This window comes from Euphorbia lathyris, chromosome 6, assembly GCF_963576675.1.
Source record: "Euphorbia lathyris chromosome 6, ddEupLath1.1, whole genome shotgun sequence".
NCBI lineage: Eukaryota > Viridiplantae > Streptophyta > Magnoliopsida > Malpighiales > Euphorbiaceae > Euphorbia > Euphorbia lathyris.
The window spans coordinates 68,940,786-68,961,633 of NC_088915.1; the positions used below are offsets into that span (position 1 = coordinate 68,940,786).

Sequence of the window (20,848 nt, forward strand, 5' to 3'; positions counted from 1 at the left end):
TTCGACGTCTAAATTAATAATAGCACAATAGATTTAGGCTAAGCATTTTTGAAGTATAAGCCCATTAAACCTGTCAAATTCATATATGTCCGACCCATGAAAAAGTCAACATAACATATTTTAGGTTTTCAATATGTTCTAAATTATATTTGAATGATTGATTATCTAGAAAACCCTTTTTAATTAGACTAGTAAAGGGTGGAGTAGTATAAAGGACTTACGGGCTTAACTCAATTTTAATTTGGGATTGGTTTGTAATTTTTGCTTAATGGGGTATTATAGGGTGGGAAGTAGGCTGAAATGAGACCACGATATAATTCTGGAATAAGATTGAAATTTGCCTCTAATTATTTTTTAGAAAATACAGATTTATTATTAAAGTGTAACATTCTAAACCTCCAAGATAATTCTGTGAGAAGATCAATTTTATCCCTAGCTAATAGAAAATTTGAACAAAATAGTTTTCTATTTTTTAACCTATTATTTAATTGTCTCATCAAACCTTCCAAATATCAATAATATTTAAAATATTAGCACAATTATAAATAATCTGTCAAAAAATGCTAACTAATGGTCTGTTTCGTTCAGCGGTTAGCTAATAGCTATTACGGTTGCTGTTAGTTATTTGCAGTTGCAGTAAGCTGTTGCTGTTAGCTGTTTGTTATTAGTTGTTTAATTACTAGTATTTGGTAAAATTATATTGAACTGTTGCTGTTCGGATTTAAAATAACTAAAATAGACATGTTTTAAATTAATCAACGATAAAATTATAAAAGGAAAAATGTGAAAAAATGCACATTACGTTTACAACTAGAAATAATTTTACTCTTAATATCTAAAATGGTGCAATTTTACCCATAACGCTGGCAGTTAAGAGCAATTTTACCTCTAACATTGGCAAGTTTGGTCAATTTCAGATATTATTGGAAAACATAGATATTTTATTTCTTATTATACACCAATTGCACATACCAATAGTTTTAAAAAAGATATTTCATATTTTTTTGGGATTTAGTAATAAAATTGAAAATTAATATTTATAAATTCGATGAAATATCGAAAATTTTTTGTCCAACTTATACAAAAGACAATATTGGGATATTTTTGCACCTTATCCTATTATGAAATAAAAAATGTGTTACACAAATTAATAAAAATAATCTACATAAAAAATAAAAAAAAAATTATTGAACACAACAAAATCTTGTTTTCCAATAATTATGTTGTAGAAATATAAATAATATTAAAGAATAAGGGTTAGGTTAGGCTATGCTTACTTTGTTTTTTACAAAGTAAGCCTTACTTTGTTTTTACCACCATTGGATGGACTTACTTTGTTAAAGTCTACCATCATCCAATGGTGAAAAAAATAAAGTAAGCTTTACTTTGTAAAAAACAATGAGCCTAGGATTCATAACATGGATCAGAGGCTAGACAGAATGTAAAAGAAGAAAAATCCCTTTCAGGGAACCTGTCTACCAATGCAGGCGTCTTCCTAGGACTTAAGGATGGAACTTGAGCAATCCTCGGTGAACGGAGCTTCGGAGCTGTCTTCAATGGAGGTTGAAGGAGACGGAGGAGGTGGAGAGGATTTCTCAAGGTGGAAGTTTAGGTTTTTACAAAGATAAAAGATATCTAATTTACAATTGAAAAGTCCTATTTATAGATGCGGTTCGGGCTCTCTTTCTGACCTAACTTGTTTCCTTTTGCAGGTGGGAAGTCGTGGGGCCGATCGTGGCTTCGTGGGGCTGGGAATCAGTTTTTTTGACTGATTCCCGTAGGTCAGCTCGCCGAGTTGGCCCTTGTAGGCCTGCTCGCCGCGAGCTGGCCTGGCCAGCTCACCCGAGCAGGCCCCTGGAGACCTGCTCGGTGAGCTGGCCTGGCCAGCTCGCCCGAGCAGGCCCCTGAAGGCCAGCTCGCCCGAGCAGGCCCCTGGAGGCCTGCTCGGCGAGCTGGCCTAAATAGGCCAGTTCGACGAGCGGTTTTGCCCGGCACGCCTCTGTGCGGTCGCTGGATGTCCCAAAATGTATTTTTCGCCCGAACTTATCCCTGCGCATGCACGAAAACTCCAAATAGCATTAGTCCCAAGGCTAAATTGACCCGCCAACCGCTCATTTTGAGCAAACGCTCCGTTTGGTGCGACTTTGGCGGATCAATTAGCTATAAAAGATAATGGAATTATAACATACATACCATTTTGGCCATATTTGCCTAAATTGATCAGAAAACGAGCCTAAACAACGAAAAGTAAATAAAACATTTTCAATTTCTAACTAACTAACACAAAAGCATATAAATGCGAGAATTGCTCGCTTATTCATGAAATAACGCTAAAACCCGTCCTAAAATCGTACCCAGAGATAGGGGTTTTTGACCCCTATCAACCCCCCCCCCCCCCCCTTCTGATCACTCATAAGGGCAATATCATTAAAGTCCCCAGCCACCATCCAAGCATCCACCATGCTTGTACTTATAGAATACAGGATCTCCCACAGCCTTTTGCGGTTAGCCAAAACAGGATCAGCATAAACAAAGGTGAAAAGGAAGGGTTTATTACGAGGGTAACAAACTTTACTATGAATAAATTGTTTATCCATACTGATAATATCAATTTTAACACGACCTGGCTTCCAGAAAAGCCAAATCCCCCCAGCCGGACCAGTAGCCTTAGATCTGACACAACTCCAATTCTTAAACTTTCTAACCACCGCATCTGCTTTGCAACCACTAATCTTGGTCTCAAGCAAAGCAAAACAAGAAGGATTAAATTGTTTAATTAAATCTTTAACATGGATGCGGGTAGCCTTACTAGCCGCACCTCTAACATTCCAAACAAAAAGGTTCATCAGAAAGGAAGACTACTGACCATAGGCCCAAACCCTAGACCAGGTATTTATTCGGGGTTCCTGAGAGCCTTGAAGAGGTGCCAGCAGGCCCCCTTTTATCCCAAGAGTCCAAAGAACTATGGTTCTTTTTAGGATTAGCCTTAGGTTTCTTCATATCCAACTTAAGTTTTCAAATTACTAACCTCATTGGTCTTTAATTTTCCAGTTGAGCCAGAATTCTGAGAGCTCCCCATGGCCACAACTTTAGAGTCGAACAGAGGATTAATAGAGTCACCTAGGATAGTAGTTGGCTCAACAGACTCTATGCTATGCTTACTTATATTTTGTGGAAATAATAAGGATAATTCTGTCAATAACAACTAATTGCAAACAGTTATTTATGAAAAGCTCCAAATAGGAGTTTTTCGTGAAACGCTCCAAAACGCTATCGTTTTCAAAGAAAATGCTAAACGTTGCGGTTATATAAACCTAACCAAACGCTATATTTCCTGCGATTTGGAGTGAAACACTAAACGCTCTTCCAAAAAGCTGAAACAAACACCCTCTAAGTCTACCACATAAAAATTAATCAAAAAAACTGTCTAAGAAATGTTGACCATGTTATTAAATTGGTTACAAACAACCTTTTAAAATACACAAAACTCATTTAGTTTAGCAATAAATTTATTTGAAATGTCCAATAGTCAAATATAATCAATCAAACTTGTTAAGTAGAAATAAAACTAATCTTACTTATAATCATAAGGAGTAAAAATTTATTATTTTATACATACACTTTCCAAAAAATGAATAGAGAAAAATTTGGTCATTATCCCTATAATGTTTAAGCCCAAGCCCGCCCACTTCTTGTTTAGCAGTAATATAGTTAGAAACTTGAAATATCCTTCTATCAAACCAAATTTATTTTCCTTTTTTAATGCTTAAGAGAAGAGCATTTCCAAGAGACTCTTAGTGAACTCTATAAATAATATAAACAATCATACATGTTCTCATGAGACAGCAATGCATCTGTAACAAGAATCAATAAGCAAACATCTCGTTTGTTCTATAGCTTCTCAAACCCAACTGAATACCTCCTGAGGCCCAACAAAGTTGGCAAAGCCAAATCGAAGTTTTCTAGTTATGTTTCTAAAAAATATTGAGAAAACAATATATACTCACTAGTAATATGAAATTGTAAAAAAAGGAGAATAAATCCGCGCAAAAGCCAAAAATAAATGTGTTTCTACACAAGGCAAAAATATATTCAAAATTAATATCTTACGACATCTTGAAGACGACTATAAAACTCATCAATCTTGATTTTCTGTCTTCCGGAATAAATTGCCTCCGCAGTGCCACCTGTCTCGCCTTGGGCTGCCATCTCAACCAACATATATAGCTTCTTGATAGGCGTCTACATAGAGTAATGAACAGAAACTGGATTAACAAACCAGTAAAATAACAACCCAAAAACTCATTGCTAAAAAGGATCATTAACCCAGTAGTGCCTATTAAACACACACAGCCCAAACAAGTAAGCATCAAACTCACTGTCTCATCATCCACCCCAAATTAATAAATATCAAACCCGAAAATTCAATCTCTTAACCAGTATAAAAATCCTAGTTTTGACTGGTATATAAACAGCATGCACACATATCAAGAAACAATGAAGAAATGACAGTTTTCAAATGGCTTACATCATCCAGTGCCTCAGCAGCTGCATCAATGTCTTCTTCAGCAAAAACATTAAGCTGTCTCAGCACCTGAACCAGAAAATGCAGATTGATATCATTAGCATATAAAATATGAAAGTAAATTTGTGAAAACAAGTCTATAAGCAGTTTGTAAGAACATGTATTTTGGACAGCTACTAGTACAAGCTCACTCTCATTTGCATAATAATCAAGAGGTGCCCAAAACACTATTTGTGGAATCCACAGCCATGCTCAAATGCTTGTTATTCATCATTATAATGTGCTTTTCAATAAGTCATTATTCACATGAAAAAGCTTTCAGATTACTAATCATTTTGAGCGAGAATGAAGTTATCCTAATCTTTAGAGAAACTATATTAAACACAATCCCTTCGGGAACAGAAAATATCAACTGCACCATCTTTATATAGTTCAACATCACAAATGGTGCAGTCTGGCTTTAAGCATTTCAGGAAAGAACATGACATGACCCCAATCTGGAGTCCAAAATTATTGCATGAGTTACCAATTGAGAAATCAAGCAAAAAAAAATTATGCGACTAGAATGTTACACTTCTAGTTCGATTATAAAGACGCAAAGCCAAGTAGTTGGATTCATTTATTGATCAGACCACTAAATTTATAAATGAAGAATTTCACATCAGCTAGCAAATTGGAAGGGTGCTTGATGAGATGGAGGATGCTTGAAAAAGTGTCTTGCATTGGAGTAACAAACGTTTGCTTAAATGATTATGGCAATGTTGCCAATTTTTGTCACCCCTTTGGCACCCTTTTTTTTTTTTTTTAATGATTTAGTTGCCTACTATTGGTGGAATTTTATGGCAATATTTATTATTAAAATAAATTATATATAAAATAATGATTTATGGGACCATAGTGGCAACTGTTAGAGTTGCTTGGCATTGGGGATGGGTTTTTTTTAAAAGTTGCCAAAGGTGATGTGGATGAGATAGAAAATAAAATAATATATTTTGAGATGATGTGTTAAGTTTTGGCAACTTTGAAGGGTGCTTGCATTGGAGATGCTCTAATATGATGACAGACTAAAAAGCAAAAGTACAATTCCAGAAAATATATGAAATAAATTGATTACCTTCTTTGCATCCTCTGTCTTCAATTTGGGAACATTGTAAGTAACTGAGAAAGCTTCACAAAGGCCAATTGAATCTAAAAAGCCAACTTCGCTTGTTGTGCCTATCACTAGGAGTTTCTTTCCCTGAGAGCAAATTCAAAAAAAAAAAAATTGACAATCAAAGTATCCAGGGAATGTAAACAAATAAAGATGCAAAATGCAGTGTGAATATATTCTCTTGTGCAGTAAAAATTGCACCGTCCCAATTGCTTCAATGCATAAAAACTACACAAAGCATAATATTACACTGTGTCCTTATGTAGGAGACTACGAGTGCAGCTTAGTGAGGATTAATAGCAACCAATGACTCAAGCTCCCAGGTTCAATTGCTTCTCCAGAAAGCCAGAGAATGATAATTAATATAACTACTAAAGCCAAGATGGCTTCTCCCTCTCTTTCTCACACACAGACACAGATAGATAAACAATCTTCCATTTAAATGTGGACTAGAAAAACGATTGCAGATTTGGCATTCCATAAAACCCGCAAAAGACGAAATGAATACAGAGTATGTTTATGTTGTTCAAATCAAACCAACAGAAGTAAGAAACAAAGTAAACCTTTGGAGGAAGACGTTTGATGAGAATCATCAATGTCTGAGAAATCAAATTTGAGAAGCGTGGCCCAATGGCAAGATAGTCCAAGAGTCTGCAACAAAAGAATTATTGTGTCATCCAACTCACCAAATACATCTTCACGGGAACAAAAAAAAAACTATGACAGAGAACAATTAATGTTGACCAAAAAGATAAAATAAATTTTACAACCACTTACCTCTCAATGTCATCAAGAATTATGATGCTTAAAGGTGACTTGTATGCATCTTCAAATACCTATGGAATATCCAACATATAAATGCAACTTAAGGAAATAAATACCAGTATGCATCCTCAAACAAAGTAAAGGATAACCAATTAACCACATGTGAAAATAACAGACAACTCTATGTTGGTGCCAAACTATTGTTTGAAGGCCACAGCATACTGCAAGTTTCAACGCAAATAAGAGTAACCCTAATTTTGTAAGAATAGAAAAAAAGAAGCCCCAAATTTCCGCCAGTGAATTCAGAATGAGTTCAAAATTGCTGACTGACAAACCTTTGCAATCTGTGCGCATTTACTGCTCTCATGAAGGCCAACCATCGTTTCAGCTGAGACCTACAAAATTGGAAATAAAAAACTTCAAGAGTTTTTCTACATCTCCCTCAATGTATAACTTAAAGCGAGAAAAAGATCTGGAATATAAAATATGGGATAAGATTAAGAGCTTACTATCTTGACATATGGAAAGTCACTGTCAATACCAACAGTGGCTGCCAGCGCACTTTTACCACTGTCAAAGAGAAGTAAATGAAATCCATAAAAAAAAAATCACAATTAATAAATCAACGTAAGCCAACTAATTGTATATATATACATAAGGTCCAATCATACCTTCCATTTGGACCTTCTAGAAGGCAAGTAACAAGTGGACTTCCTTTGCTAACTTTAACTTGTTCCACAAGTGCCATAGCTCTCTCATAAATGTGACGATTGCGTTCACCACAATCCACAATCCCATTAAGTCTACAGATCACATAATGCAGTAAAATGAGTCAATTAATGTTCAACCAAAATACATATTGTTTAAATTTACTTGCAGCTATGCCATATAACAGTTGCAATATAAATTAATTATGGACGTCATGCAAAATAAAAAATCCAACATTGTTCGCAAAATCATCTTAAAAATAATGGAGCATTCAAAAGGACAAGTAAAATTCGCCATCATTATCAAGAATATCACTTCTTGGGAGCCAGCTATATAAACTTTAAAAGATTATCTAAACAGATCACAGTAGAAAGTAAACATGATTTTTTATTGCCTTGAGACTATTTTTGACCCCACCTGCATCGTTCAAGGTCATCAGTTGAGGCTCCAAATGCAGGAACAACTTCGTGGACTGCATTTAAAAAATCTTCCATTGTAACTTTGATGCTATCTTCATCTACTGGCTTGGTAAGATCATCCATACTCAATTGCCGATTCAAAGCATATGACACGGCACTTTTAACAACACCTTCAAGTTCTGCCCCACTATAATTTTTTGTCCTAGCAGCTGTACAAAAGTACAATAACTTCATGAACAAAGTCCTCGCAACTTTTACAGATGTGAAGATAGTTATCATGTTCATTTCACTAATGCAATTCAGATCATTGGCACTGTATTAAAAGATCATGCAGCATCAATATTTGAACAAAAATTGAATGATATAAAAGAATATATTATATACATCATTGTTGGAGTTTCAAGTTAGCTACCCCCACCCACCCATATGAAATTGGCACATTTTTCACGCACAAATAATTCCACAGTATCATGTTATTTGCCCAACCCAAACATACAAAATCAACCACATAAGATGGAAAGTTGGAATACAAGACTATAGCAAACAAATACAACCTTTTCTTTTGAAAAGCAGCTTCTAAACCCAAAATGTACTAGCACGCTCATATAATGGATCACCGACGAAGAAGTAAACTTTAATTAAAGCCAACAAGTATGCAATGAAGACACATACCAAGCTCTTGAAGGTTCACATCGGGAGCAAGAAAAGAATTATCTTTCATCTTGTTTGTATGAATCTGTAGAATCTGAATACGGCCATTTTCATCGGGAAGGCTTATCTCAACTTGAACCTCCAATCGCCCAGGTCTAGCAGAAATATTCAAAAGTTCAATCATTGCTCAAGCAGTTTGTTGCTCAAGCAGTTTGTCAGAGAACACTTGTTTCGTGTGGACTAGTTTGATTCTTTAGCCACATACGAAAAGAAACTAATAATAATAACAATATGAATATAAATATAAATTCATTCACTAATTAAAACATCAAAATCAATGCACTAGATATGACATAGATGTACTATGTATCTCCTCATTTAATCTAATAACTTAATAAGTAACTAAACCTCCAATAAATTAAGAAAATCGATGAACTCTGAATAGGCTTTCAATCAAATACCTACTATCATTTGCTATTCAAGGTTACATCACATAATAGGCTTAGAAAAACATGGCACAATAGATAGCAAACATCCATAGAAAATCAATGAAGAGAGATAAACCTCAAAAGTGCTTCATCAAGTAAATCCTTTCTGTTGGTCATTCCAATAAGTAAGACATTATTTAGTGACTCCACACCATCTATCTGGAAACACAAGTAATATTTTGGTCATGCTGACAGTCTTGTTATTGTTACATAAAAAAATAAACAAACATTGAGTATGATAACCTAAATGAGATGTGGAATTGTTTACCAACCTTTGTAAGTAGCTGGTTCACAATACTATCATGAACTCCTGTTCCATCTCTTGTCGATCCCCTTGACTACAAAATCAGAATAAGGTCATTCCTATTCTAAAATCACACATAAGCAATAAATACATAAATAGTACACAAACTCCTTTAGCAAGCAGTCATGAGTATATAGAAATGCAAATATTCCAGCATTACAGAAAACGCATTTTAAAGCGAGCTAAAGCTCCAACCACACAAGTACTTCCCTTACAAAATAAAAGTTAGTATATAAATTGTCTATGTTTGTCTCAAGAAATACATATTTGTCCTTCCGTCTTTTACAGTGAAGTTCTCTAGAATGGACCCATAACACATGCTCTATAAAGGTTAGCTGACACAGTAATAAGGTTTTTCCCTTCTCCTTGTGCTATATTAACCATTCAATTGTACATCCCAGCACCTTGTCACTCTATTGAACAATTACACCCACTTTTTCTTCCAAAAACCTGTCGCTATTAATTCATTTTTACTACCTAATTACTCATAAAATAACTACTTAACCATCGATTAGTCCATCTTAAAGATACTTTGTTGAATTGGTTCAGGGCAACAACTTAAGGCCTTTATGTTAAATATATAAAAATGAGGTTCCATCTTGGCATTACTATTTCAACTAGTCATTATTAGTCAATAAACAAACAAGACAGGGTCAGCAGAATCACCATTTATTCAATACTCTATAATTTCATAACTGCCACAGAGAGCATACAGAAGTGCTCCGACGTCAAATTAATATCACAGTGGAATTCTAGGAAGGACAAGCTTGGTCTATCTAATAAAATCACAAATTTGTTTGTTGGAACACGAAACCAAACAAAGGATGAAAAAAGATATTTTCAGCAACAAGCACATTCAACAAAGCCACCAAAAAATACATAAAACTTTATACTTCTTCTGATCGTATAAGATTATTTGACCTAATTATTATCCTTTTCCACATTCAACCTTGAGATCCAACAACCACAAGCACACATAACCCAGCATAACTTCAGCCAATAACAAATGCTTTAAAGTCTATAACTTGAGAGGATTATAATAAAGTAAAACATCTAAGTATAAGCATGTTTTGCTCTATCACAGCTATTTGAATGCTACTACTGGTCAACTATAACATTAAATGCTAGTTATCATTTAGGATACATACCTTACAAATAGCATCAATCTCATCAAAAATTATGACATGCAAATCGCTTTGATCACCTGAAAAATAAAAGGATATGATGTCATTATAGTTATGGAACAAAGAAAAAAAAAGGCCTAGAAACTATTATCAAATCATGAAGGTCCTCACCATTCAGCTTTTGATCATTTTCAGCATCAGCAAACAGGTCTCTAACATTTTTCTCAGTTTCACCAACAAACTTACTCAGGACTTCAGGGCCATTAACAATCTAGCAAAGTTTTCACCAAAGCATTTTACAGTCTGGATTTAGAGTTAAATAATAATTAAATGTGCAAAAAAAAGTTGTTCATGCTCCAGATAAAGAGTTTCTTTTTTATCTGTGCAGTCTACCTTATTCCAACTGTTGATGATGGAATACAAACCCACATGCCACAAGAAAGAGCATAAAGAGAGGAAGGTTTTCATTTTCCCTTTTTTTTCCCTCCTAGTGACATTCAGTATTGGTATACTCTTTATCTTCAGTTTCAAATCAAGAGTTTTCATTTCCTTTTTCACTCGAATTCATGCAAATATCAACATATATGACAAAGCTCCATTCTACTAAAGTTTTACCAGACATAAAACTCTTCTACAAGATCTCAAATCAAAGTAAATCACCAAATTAATGATCAGTGATCACAGTCGATTTACTTTGATTTGAGATCTTGTAGAAGAGTTCTATGTGTGGTCAAACTTTAGTAGACTGGAGCTTTGTCATATATGTTGATATTTGCACGAATTTGAGTGAAAACTCTTGATTTGAAACTGAAGATAAAGAGTATATCAATACTGAATGGCACTAGGAGGAAGTTCCGATCATTTGTTCTTTAATAAGCCACGCATAATGCACAGAAAAGTTATGTTCAAACCTTTGGTTCCTTCCCATTCAAGACTTTCCCAATTTGACGAGCCATGAGTGTTTTTCCCGTACCAGGAGGTCCATACAGAAGCATACCCTTCACATGTTTAATCCCCAGTCTATAACATAAAGTGCTTCATTATTGAAAAGCTCAAAGCATGTACGAAAAATAATGCACATAACTTGAAGAAATAATCATATTACTTGCTTGTCACATGAGGCGGGAATACTCTAGAGGCGAATGCTCTCCGAAATATATCTGCAAACTCTGCACTTAAGCCACCTATACCCAACGACTGTAGATTAAACTCTTTATGCTTGAAGATGTTGCTACTGGCAGCTTCACGTTGATTAACAACCTGCAAAAATGATAATATTGATGTATCAATAAAATCCATAACTAGATCAACAGAGAGTTAGAATGCATCTTTTCCACATTGAGTCATCATATAAAATTGATAAAGATGGTTGTGAAGAAGATCAAACAGCATTTGAAGTTAGGAACACAAATTCAACTTATACGAACATGTCCATCTTAATATCATGTTCTGTGCATACAAAGAGCAAATTATATAAAATCGAGAATACTATTTTTGCATAGATACTACCTTGGAAACATCAGGGGGTCAAAGTTATTATGAAGACAAGAAACAAGCATTACAAACAGCAAAAAGAAAAATATTTTAATCAAATGTGCATTTAACTGAACTTCATAAGGATCTACAAGTTAAACTACTTCATAAGGATCTACAAGTTAGACTTCACAATCTGAAATTAAAAAGGGAAATTAGAAGCCAGAGGCCATGAAACGTTATTAAGCATATAGGCTTAGTAAAAAGAACAAAACATGAACCTGCGAACACTAACCTTTATACCACTTGAATTTGATGCCTCAAAGATAAAGTACGTGTCACTTGAAATCATTCCCCTTTCAACTTCATTAGATTTATCTCGGCCCTCTACAAGAGCTTGATTGACTGTGAAGATATAGTTAGTTCCATGATATTCAAATGATGCTCTTTGGCCCGTTGTCATAACCTGCAAAAAAAGATAATCCAATTCCATGACAGACAAAAACAATGTCCCTTAATATCTGAAAGAAATACAGCATGGAGTTTAAAATATCAAATTAACAAACAAATCTGGAAATGTTGTTTATAATTGAAGAGAAAGAGCCATTACAGCAGCAGCCATTTCTGATCTTATTAAGTAAAGTAGCTATTACATTTTATTTGAACAGGTGAATTCAAGCCCAATCCTAGATTCTTCCTGTAATATCCCCCAACACAGATAAGGACCGGGTAGCTTCAGATAACCCCTTTTATGAGATAGGAAATGGCAAGAAGCAAAGAACAAACTCTATTCTGGTAATTAGATGATTATGTGAAATTCAATCACTGTAAAAAGTGTTCCTCTTATTTGGCATTTATAATCCAGGGACCCGAAGCATAAATTTTGCAGCAGTAGCAAGTCTCTTTTCTTGGCATTAGTCACATAAAACAATTCCACAAAAGAATTGTCTCTACTGTCATGAAAGATGTAAATATAATCTATAATCTATAATATATAATATATTTTATTTGTCATTTTGGTAAAGCTTTTTCCCCCTCATCTATAATATATTTTATTTGTCATAGCGAAAGGTCAATGCAGTTCATGGACTACTGATGGAGATTTAGTTAAGGGCCAGATCTTGGATCAGCTCTCTTTGTAAACACAAGATATGGAGTGTGTATTCTAGGAAGAATATCAGAAAGGGACACGTGGAAGCTGGAAAACGGCAGTTAGGTAGTCCTTGGCAGCAGTGAGGGTATCAAGGCAGTTATATACAGCTGAGTATTGGTACATAGGTCATAATAAGTATTATGTTTGTTAATTTCGGCTGAGAGCTTGAGCAGTGAGATTTCTCTTACTGTATTTCCTTTTTGTTTGGCTATAGTTCATCTTCATAAAAGTTCCTGATTCTCCTATATCATTGTCTCCTGTCAGATATTGTTCATTTTGAGTTCTGCTTCCTATCGACTACTCTCATTGCAGATCATGAAACCTATAAAGAGTTACGATCTAGTTCATATGTAAAAACTCTTAACTTCACATGGATTTTTTTAACTCCAGTTAAGTAAACTTATGAACATGTCCAAATCAGTAGTACAAATGCCAACATAATGTCATGCTCATCTTTTCAAAGTTCTGTCTTATTTTGTTAACAATCAAATGCAGCAAGCACGCAAGCATTAGTAATACATAGCAGCCATACAACAATTAATAACTATACCTGGTTAATAAATCTCTTCCTGAGCTGGTTGGCCAGTGAAACAGCATCCACCTGCAAACATTAAAAATAAATAAATAAATATCAAACTACAGAGCTACCTCCATGAGAAAAGTTGCATAAATCTAGTAACACCATGGACAAATTGTTTGCTCATTTAAATCGAAGATGAATAAACAAAATTATCATGCCCTAATCTCCAACTTGAACTAAGAAATGGAAAAAAAAACAAATGAAGTTGCCAGCCTGCTTACTTGTTCATTCTTTGTCCCCTTCTTCACAAATTCTAACTCCAGAGTAAGCATAGCAAGGTTAAAATTATCAGGAGGGATAAACCTAAACAAGATGTAACAAAAAAGAACATAACCAGATGAGTCAAAAAATTGTAAGGATGAAACATAAGGACATGTAATGTCAACAACTAACCTGCTCATAGAAATCGAGTCACCAGTAGAAACTCTTGCATGTCTACGTTGAATAGCATTCAAGGCAATATGACCAGCACGAATGTTTTCGTGAGGAGTAACTCTTAGTTAAGGCCACAAAAATATAAAAGCAATTCCAAGGAATTGATTCAAAATTTCACGCAAAAATATATAAGATTAAACAGCATTAAAACATTCTCTCCTAGACTTCTTTAATACTGAATTCGATTAAAGTACCATTCACGCCAAATCAAGTCATGTTAATGTGTTCAAAAAACCAAACACTAATGTCTAGCAATAAACATCGTGATGATAAAACCTAATAGAAAAAATCGGATTCTACCAACTTGATGATAATTTCAAATCAAAATTAAGCCGATTGAATTCTTGTATCTCTCTGGCTACATAGATTCTGACAATTTCACAGGTACTGTAAACCCTCAATGTGAAAATATTGCCATCAAAGCTTCCAAGCAACTAATCTCAAGAGATGAAATCCAAATGAAAATTCGACTTCACAGAATTCAGAAATACTGGAAATAGAAAACTAAGCTGAAATAGAAAAGTAAAAGGACAATGCAAATGGAAGGATATGAAAGAGATAGAACCGCGGAGTCGCCGACCAAAGCCAGGAAATATTTGGTTCCGGGAACAGCGAAATTGTGGAGATCAGGCGGCGAGCAGTAGGCGAGGTTCGTGAGTGCTAGATCTGCTGCCGGAGTGTTGGTCACGATCATCGTCGCAGGTGCAGAACTGTGGCGGCCCGCCATTTTTAGCTTCTTCTTCTTTTCGGTGAAGATCTGTTTTGAATTTGGGAGAAATGAAGAATAATGGATGTTATTATTGCCTTCCTTACTAAGGAAGAGGGAGGATCGTTTGGGGAGATTTTTGAAATATGTCTGTCAGTTATAAGAAATATGGAAATTGGGAAGGGAAAAAAAAGACTTCACAAATTTGACTCTAACCTTTTTTACTAATCAATTTTAATGTGGGTTACTAAACCCAGCCCCATTTTCACACTTCCAGCCCCGAAAAAAAGATTTATCCGTCCTTTGAACAAAAACAAAAAATTTGAATCCCTCCCAAACTCTCTCAAACCCATTTTGATCCGAATCAAAGATAAAAAGTTTGATGGAAGGCAATCCGTTATCACCGAGAGTAGACGGGAGTGATGCTACATCCGAAGTGGAGGTATGTTTCTGATTTAGCTTCCTTGAATTTCTATGATTTGAAGTGTTAAAAAATATTCTGGTTCGGCGCGCGGGCGTATGAGTATCACGCCCCACCACATGGTGGGGCGTGATACTCATACGCCCCACCATGTGGTGGGGCGTGATGCTCACACGCCCGAGCATATTTGTGGCTGTATCCGAGTTTAGACACCGAAACGCTATATAAATGTGACGTTCTAATACAAAATGTTCGTTATTAATCATTTACAGGAGGTTTCGTGGGAAGAATTTGGCGGAAACGGCATAGATTACAGCTCGCATTTTTTCCCCAAACAAACATTTCAAACATATCATGAAGCTGTTAACTGGGCAAAACAGACAGCAATTGGGATCGGGTTTGAGTTAACAACAGCGTCGCACAAGACGGGGCGCAAGTCAAAGTGGATATTGGTTAAATGTGCTCGTGGTGTTAAGAATTATAAAAGGAAAAAGGATATGGATTTGGATGTTATATTACGGAAGAATACAAAAACAAAGTACTGTGGGTGCAAATTCCAGATAAAGGTTATGGAAATCGGCGAATTGAGCGGTTGGGTGGTGAATGGGATTCCTGGAGATAGAGGACAACACTGTCATCAGTTGGCTGTATATCGTCAGGGCTACAGACAGATGAGCGGACTAAGCCCGGCTTTCAAAAAACTCGTTCGTGAAATGAGTTCAGCTCAAGCTAAGCCTTGTGCTATTTTTGCTGCAATCAAAGAAAAACATCCGGAGGATTGCCCGACACAAAGGCATATCTACAACTACAGGGAGAAAATCAGGACTGAGAGCTTTGAGGGTCGGGATGTAATCGGTCAGTTTTATCGGCTTGCTATAGATAAGGACTATGTACATTGGACGCAAGCGGTGCCGGACAGTAATGTCGTGACTCACTTATTTATGGCACATCCAACATCGATCACACTGTTCCGATCTTATTACTTGTTTGTTGGTATGGATTCAACATATAAAACAAACAAGTATAAGATGCCATTCTTCGAAATCATTGGTATGACGCCTTCTAACAAAAACTTTTTGATCGCCTATGCAATCATGAAGGATGAAACGGAGGGTAGTTACATGTGGGTGTTACAAAAATTGAAGCTTTTGCTCCAACCTGCTGTGCATTCGGCAGTCATTGCTACAGACCGGGAGTTAGGACTGATGCGGCCGGTTCGTGAGGTATTTCCTCATTCTCATCATATATTGTGCACATGGTATATTAATAAGGATGTGGAGGATAGAGTTGGCAAGTTGAGTGGAATGAAGAAGTTTGGTGAAATTTTTAAAAATTCCAAATGGAAACATATTATTGAAGCTCCGACAGAAGCTGAATATGAGGCGGCAGTGGTAGCTATGAAGAATACTACTGGCAACTGGCCTGGTGTGATTCAGTATGTGGAGACCACGTGGCTAGTGCATAAAGAGAAGTTTTGTCGAGCATGGACGAACAAGGTGTTGCACTTAGGAAACACCACAACCTGTCGAGTGGAGAGTTCACATGCACAGTTGAAACAGTGGTTGAATTCATCTACTGGTGCACTTGATACAGTGTGGGCGAAGGTGCACAAGGACATTGAGGCTCAAATCGAGACGATCAAGTAAGACATTTATTCTGTTATTTTCTTTAATCTTTTAAGGTTTAATACATTAGTTTTATAATCCGTCATTGTATATAATCAGATACTCACTCGAGGACTCAAGAAGAAGATCCGCGGTGAATCACTGTGGAGAACCTTTCACGTATCTCGACTTACACGTTTCACATTACTGTTTGGCTGTACTAAATGATGAGCTCAAGCGTATGCACGCATTGAGTACGGATGTGGTAACTGAATGCGGATGCGTGTTGCCCATGACTCATGGCATTCCGTGTGCATGTGAGCTGAAAACATATATTGACACAAATGAATCGGTCCGCGTTGACCGCATCCACCCTTTTTGGAGATCTCTTGCGTTTGAAGGGTTGAGTGACATACCAGTTACTGCTCAAGTATATGCTGACGGGTCTGAGGATCACCGATTTTTTCAATCTCTTGTGGAAAAGGTTGAAAAATTAGATCCTTCAATGGTGCGTAGCATATCGATGATGATTCATGATCAGATAAACCCGGAACAAAGTGGCTTTAAAGAACCTGAGGTCAAAGACACTGTTAGGGGTAGACCAAGGGGAAATTCATCAACAAAACGAAATCCGAGTGCATGGGAGTACAATCAGTCACCACGAGGTCGAGCACGGTCCTCGGGTTCGAGGAGTAGTCGTAGTCGAGGACGTTCTTCATCCTCATCTGTGCATAACAGCCAGATGTCGGGTATATTTTATTTCATTTATATATATGTTGAAGTTAAAGTAAATATATTTTTATTGATAAATTTCATATATTAATATTTTTAGTCGGATATGATGCGGATATCGCCAGTTACCACCATTTACATCGGGTTCAACGTCTCATCGTACCATTTATTACTGGATTCCATGATGTTGTAGCAGATGGTAACTGTGGATTTCGTGTTTTAGCCGATGCCATCATTTTTAATCAAGAGGAGTGGAAGCTGATGAGAGTGCTCATAGAGAATGAGATGCGGGCAAACCGTGATCTGTATGTGCCAGTGTACGGGAACGGGTTTGATGCTGCCCTCACACGTATTAAATGGGGAGGAGGGGGTTGTGGCGAGTCCCACTGGATGGTGGTTCCAGATGACTTATTTGCTGCTGCATCTGTATTGAACGCAGTAATTTTCCTTTTTACTACAGAACAATTAGGATGTTGCACTATACTGCCAATGCGTTCGGACGATGGAAGACCACCTGAGCGAGAGATTGTGATTTGTCATTTGGGAAGTTATCGTCACTACATACGTCTTTATTTACATCCTTCGTTTCCAGTGCCTCCCATTGCCACCCAATGGCGATTATTTTCTCATCAGAGTGTTCGTCATTTGGAGAATTTATTTGCTGAAAAGAGAGAGGCTTGGACTAGATTATATTAGTTTTATATGTTGTGATTAATAATATTTATTAATTAACTTATATTATTTTTGGTTTTAAGTACAATTCTGTAGTTACGGGTTTAACCGCATATTTACGGGTTTAACGGACTATTTACAGGTTTAACCACATATTTACGGGTTTAACGGACTATTTACGGGTTTAACGGACTATTTACGGGTTTTGGGAGGGGAAAAGCTATTTTTTTTTTCGGAATCGACACGCGGGCGTGTGGCCATCACGCCTCACCACGCGGTCGGACGTGATAGCCCCACGCCTCACCGCGTAGTCGGTCGTGACAGTCACACGCCCGACGGTAAGGTGGGGCGTGTGACTGTCACGGTCGACCACGCGGTGAGGCGTGGGGCTATCACGTCCGACCGCGTGGTGAGGCGTGATGGCCACACGCCCGCGTGTCGATTCCGCAAAAAAAATAGATTTTCCCCTCCCAAAACCCATGAAAGGGCATTTTCGTCCTTTCACGGAGCTAGGGGTGGGAAAATGGAGCTGGGTTTAACAACACCCATTTTAATTACCACTTTCCAAATATTAATTTTATCTGAAATATTTAATATATGATTAACATATTTATAAAAAAAATTGTTAAAAAAAGCTAACAATTAGATCTGTTACCTACAATTTAATCACAAATTTATTTATGATTGTGTAAAATTTTGACTATATTACTAATATATTTATAAATAATCAACCAAAAATATACGAAACGGTTTCATTTTATCGATAAATTTCTTTTGAATATATGATTTTACGGTTAAATAACAGTTAAACCAGTTTTTTCAAATTTTCTATAATATATAGCTAAAATTGATCTTATTGGAAATGTTAAGATTAAATTTGCATAAAGCAATTTTACTCTTAATATATAAAACGGTCAATTAAGGACTTGATATTAAAAATTTGAATCAATTTCGAACATCATGCGAATCAACTTAGATTTTAATTTATTTATATTCTCAGTCTCCAAAATTGGACAAAAAAAACTCTCAAACATTATTTTTCAATTTAAAAGAAAATGTTGTTCTTTACTAACATATAACATATGAATCTCTTAACTTTTAACCTATCTAATAGAATATAATTTAGTGTTGTAAAATTGATAGAAATGATATGGTAAGTAATTTTATTCTTAAAATCTTAGTTTTAAAGTTATTTAGATTTTTTTTTTTTATTATTGAAAAATGTTATTTAAAGTATCTATAACAAGATATAATAAATCACTCAATATATCTCATTGTATCATATCTCTTATTAGGGAGAGTATAATGTCAAACGTATTTTATCAACCGGTTGATAGACAACCTTTTACTAACATATGCGGCAAAAAGTAATAATTTATTTTTGGGTAAAGTTCAAATAAAACCCCCGTGGTTTTACTAATTTTCAGATAAAGGACTGTGGTTTACTTTTTGTCAAAACGAGGACTGAGGTTTTCAAATTTAGCAAAATAATGACTTTTTCGATCGATACTATTAAAATCACCCTTGACGACTTCAAAAATGACATATTTTAAAAACTACTAATATTCTAAGCAACTTTAATTCTTCAACTTTTTTATTTCGAGATTATTTAGATGATATTTGGTAAAGAGAGAGAAAATTAATGTTTAGAGAGAGAAAGTTCCAAAAAAGATGATTTTCTAAAATCGAAAATGTAGTTCCATAGAAAATATGGCATTGAACAACTTTAATTCTTGAAAATTTTCATTTTCTGATCGTTAAAGATAGTTTCAATAGCATTATTAAAAGTGTGAAACCTCAATCCTCGTTTTGACAAAAAGTAAATCATAGTCCTTTATCTGAAAATTAGTGAAACCACAGGGGTTTTATTTGAACTTTACCCTTTATTTTTTATTTAAAAAAACATTAATGTTACAACTTTTAACTATATTTTAACTCTAACTTTAACGATGTATTTGTTAGATGAAATATATGAAATAGGATATGGATAAAAAAAATTGAGATAGTGTATCTCATGTTTGTTTAGAGGATATGAGGGTGAAACAAATAAGGGATAAACTTCTTATCCCACTAAAGTTATACCTAGCAAGAGGGTGGTATAAGACATGATGATAACTTATTTAGATAAAAAAAAAAGTCTAATTTGTCCCTCAAATTTTATTATTTATTTTATTTGTTGTATTTTGAAAATTCAGTAGAGTGTTCCAAATATTTCTCAGATTAATTTTAAGGGATAATGTGCAAAAATGCCCCTAACATGTATCAATTTTATCCCTAACGTCTAAAATTGTGCAATTTTACCCCTAATATTGACAGCAAAAAGCAATTTTACCTATAACATGATAGTTTAAATTTAATTAATTTCATTCGACATTGATATTATAATAATATATGGGTCTATTTAAATTTGGACAGGGGTAACATAGTAAAATGAATTATTTTATCATTGTTCATATCTTACATACCAAACATGGGATAATAAGTCATCTTATCTTATTTTTATCTTTATCTCTATCTCAACTTTAACTCTATTCATATGCTACCAAATGCCCCGTAAGAGTATTCCAATACCCACAAACGGTTTTTTTATTTTTTATTCTAAAATTTATATATTTTGCTATATACCTAAGTTTTTTATAAAAGAAAATTTACACTCATTTTTTTCTAAATCCAACTTAGGAAAAAAATATAATTCTTCACCTTCTCCAAATTCAATCTCAAATAATATATAAAATCAAAATATATATTATTAAATAATTAATAAAAAAATGTGAAGCTTATTGAATGGGACTCGCAATGATAATGTGTCGTTAATGTGACATGTCTATTATGTGGTTATATGGTATAAAAATTGGAGATGCTTTTAAAAAAAACTTTCAAAGTGATGATTTATAATATAAAACACATAGTTTCTTTAAAAATATGTTTTAAAATAATT

The 20,848-nt window shown here is 35.0% G+C and overlaps 1 protein-coding gene across 1 annotated transcript; it reads right to left on the bottom strand.

Annotated features, from left to right (window-relative positions):
• Positions 1–3,870: 3,870 nt before the first annotated feature.
• Positions 3,871–14,627, bottom strand: LOC136232429 (vesicle-fusing ATPase). The gene is made up of 21 exons (XM_066021588.1): positions 14,327–14,627; positions 13,734–13,829; positions 13,562–13,643; positions 13,311–13,361; positions 11,903–12,073; positions 11,240–11,394; positions 11,046–11,154; positions 10,306–10,405; positions 10,159–10,214; positions 8,979–9,044; positions 8,783–8,865; positions 8,240–8,373; positions 7,566–7,776; positions 7,112–7,243; positions 6,950–7,010; positions 6,776–6,835; positions 6,453–6,511; positions 6,239–6,326; positions 5,640–5,762; positions 4,529–4,594; positions 3,871–4,242 (listed from the first exon to the last, which is right to left on the bottom strand). The coding sequence occupies exons 1-21, from the start codon at positions 14,500–14,502 to the stop codon at positions 4,099–4,101; spliced, it is 2,223 nt and encodes a 740-aa protein (XP_065877660.1). The 5' UTR covers positions 14,503–14,627; the 3' UTR covers positions 3,871–4,098.
• Positions 14,628–20,848: the final 6,221 nt, after the last annotated feature.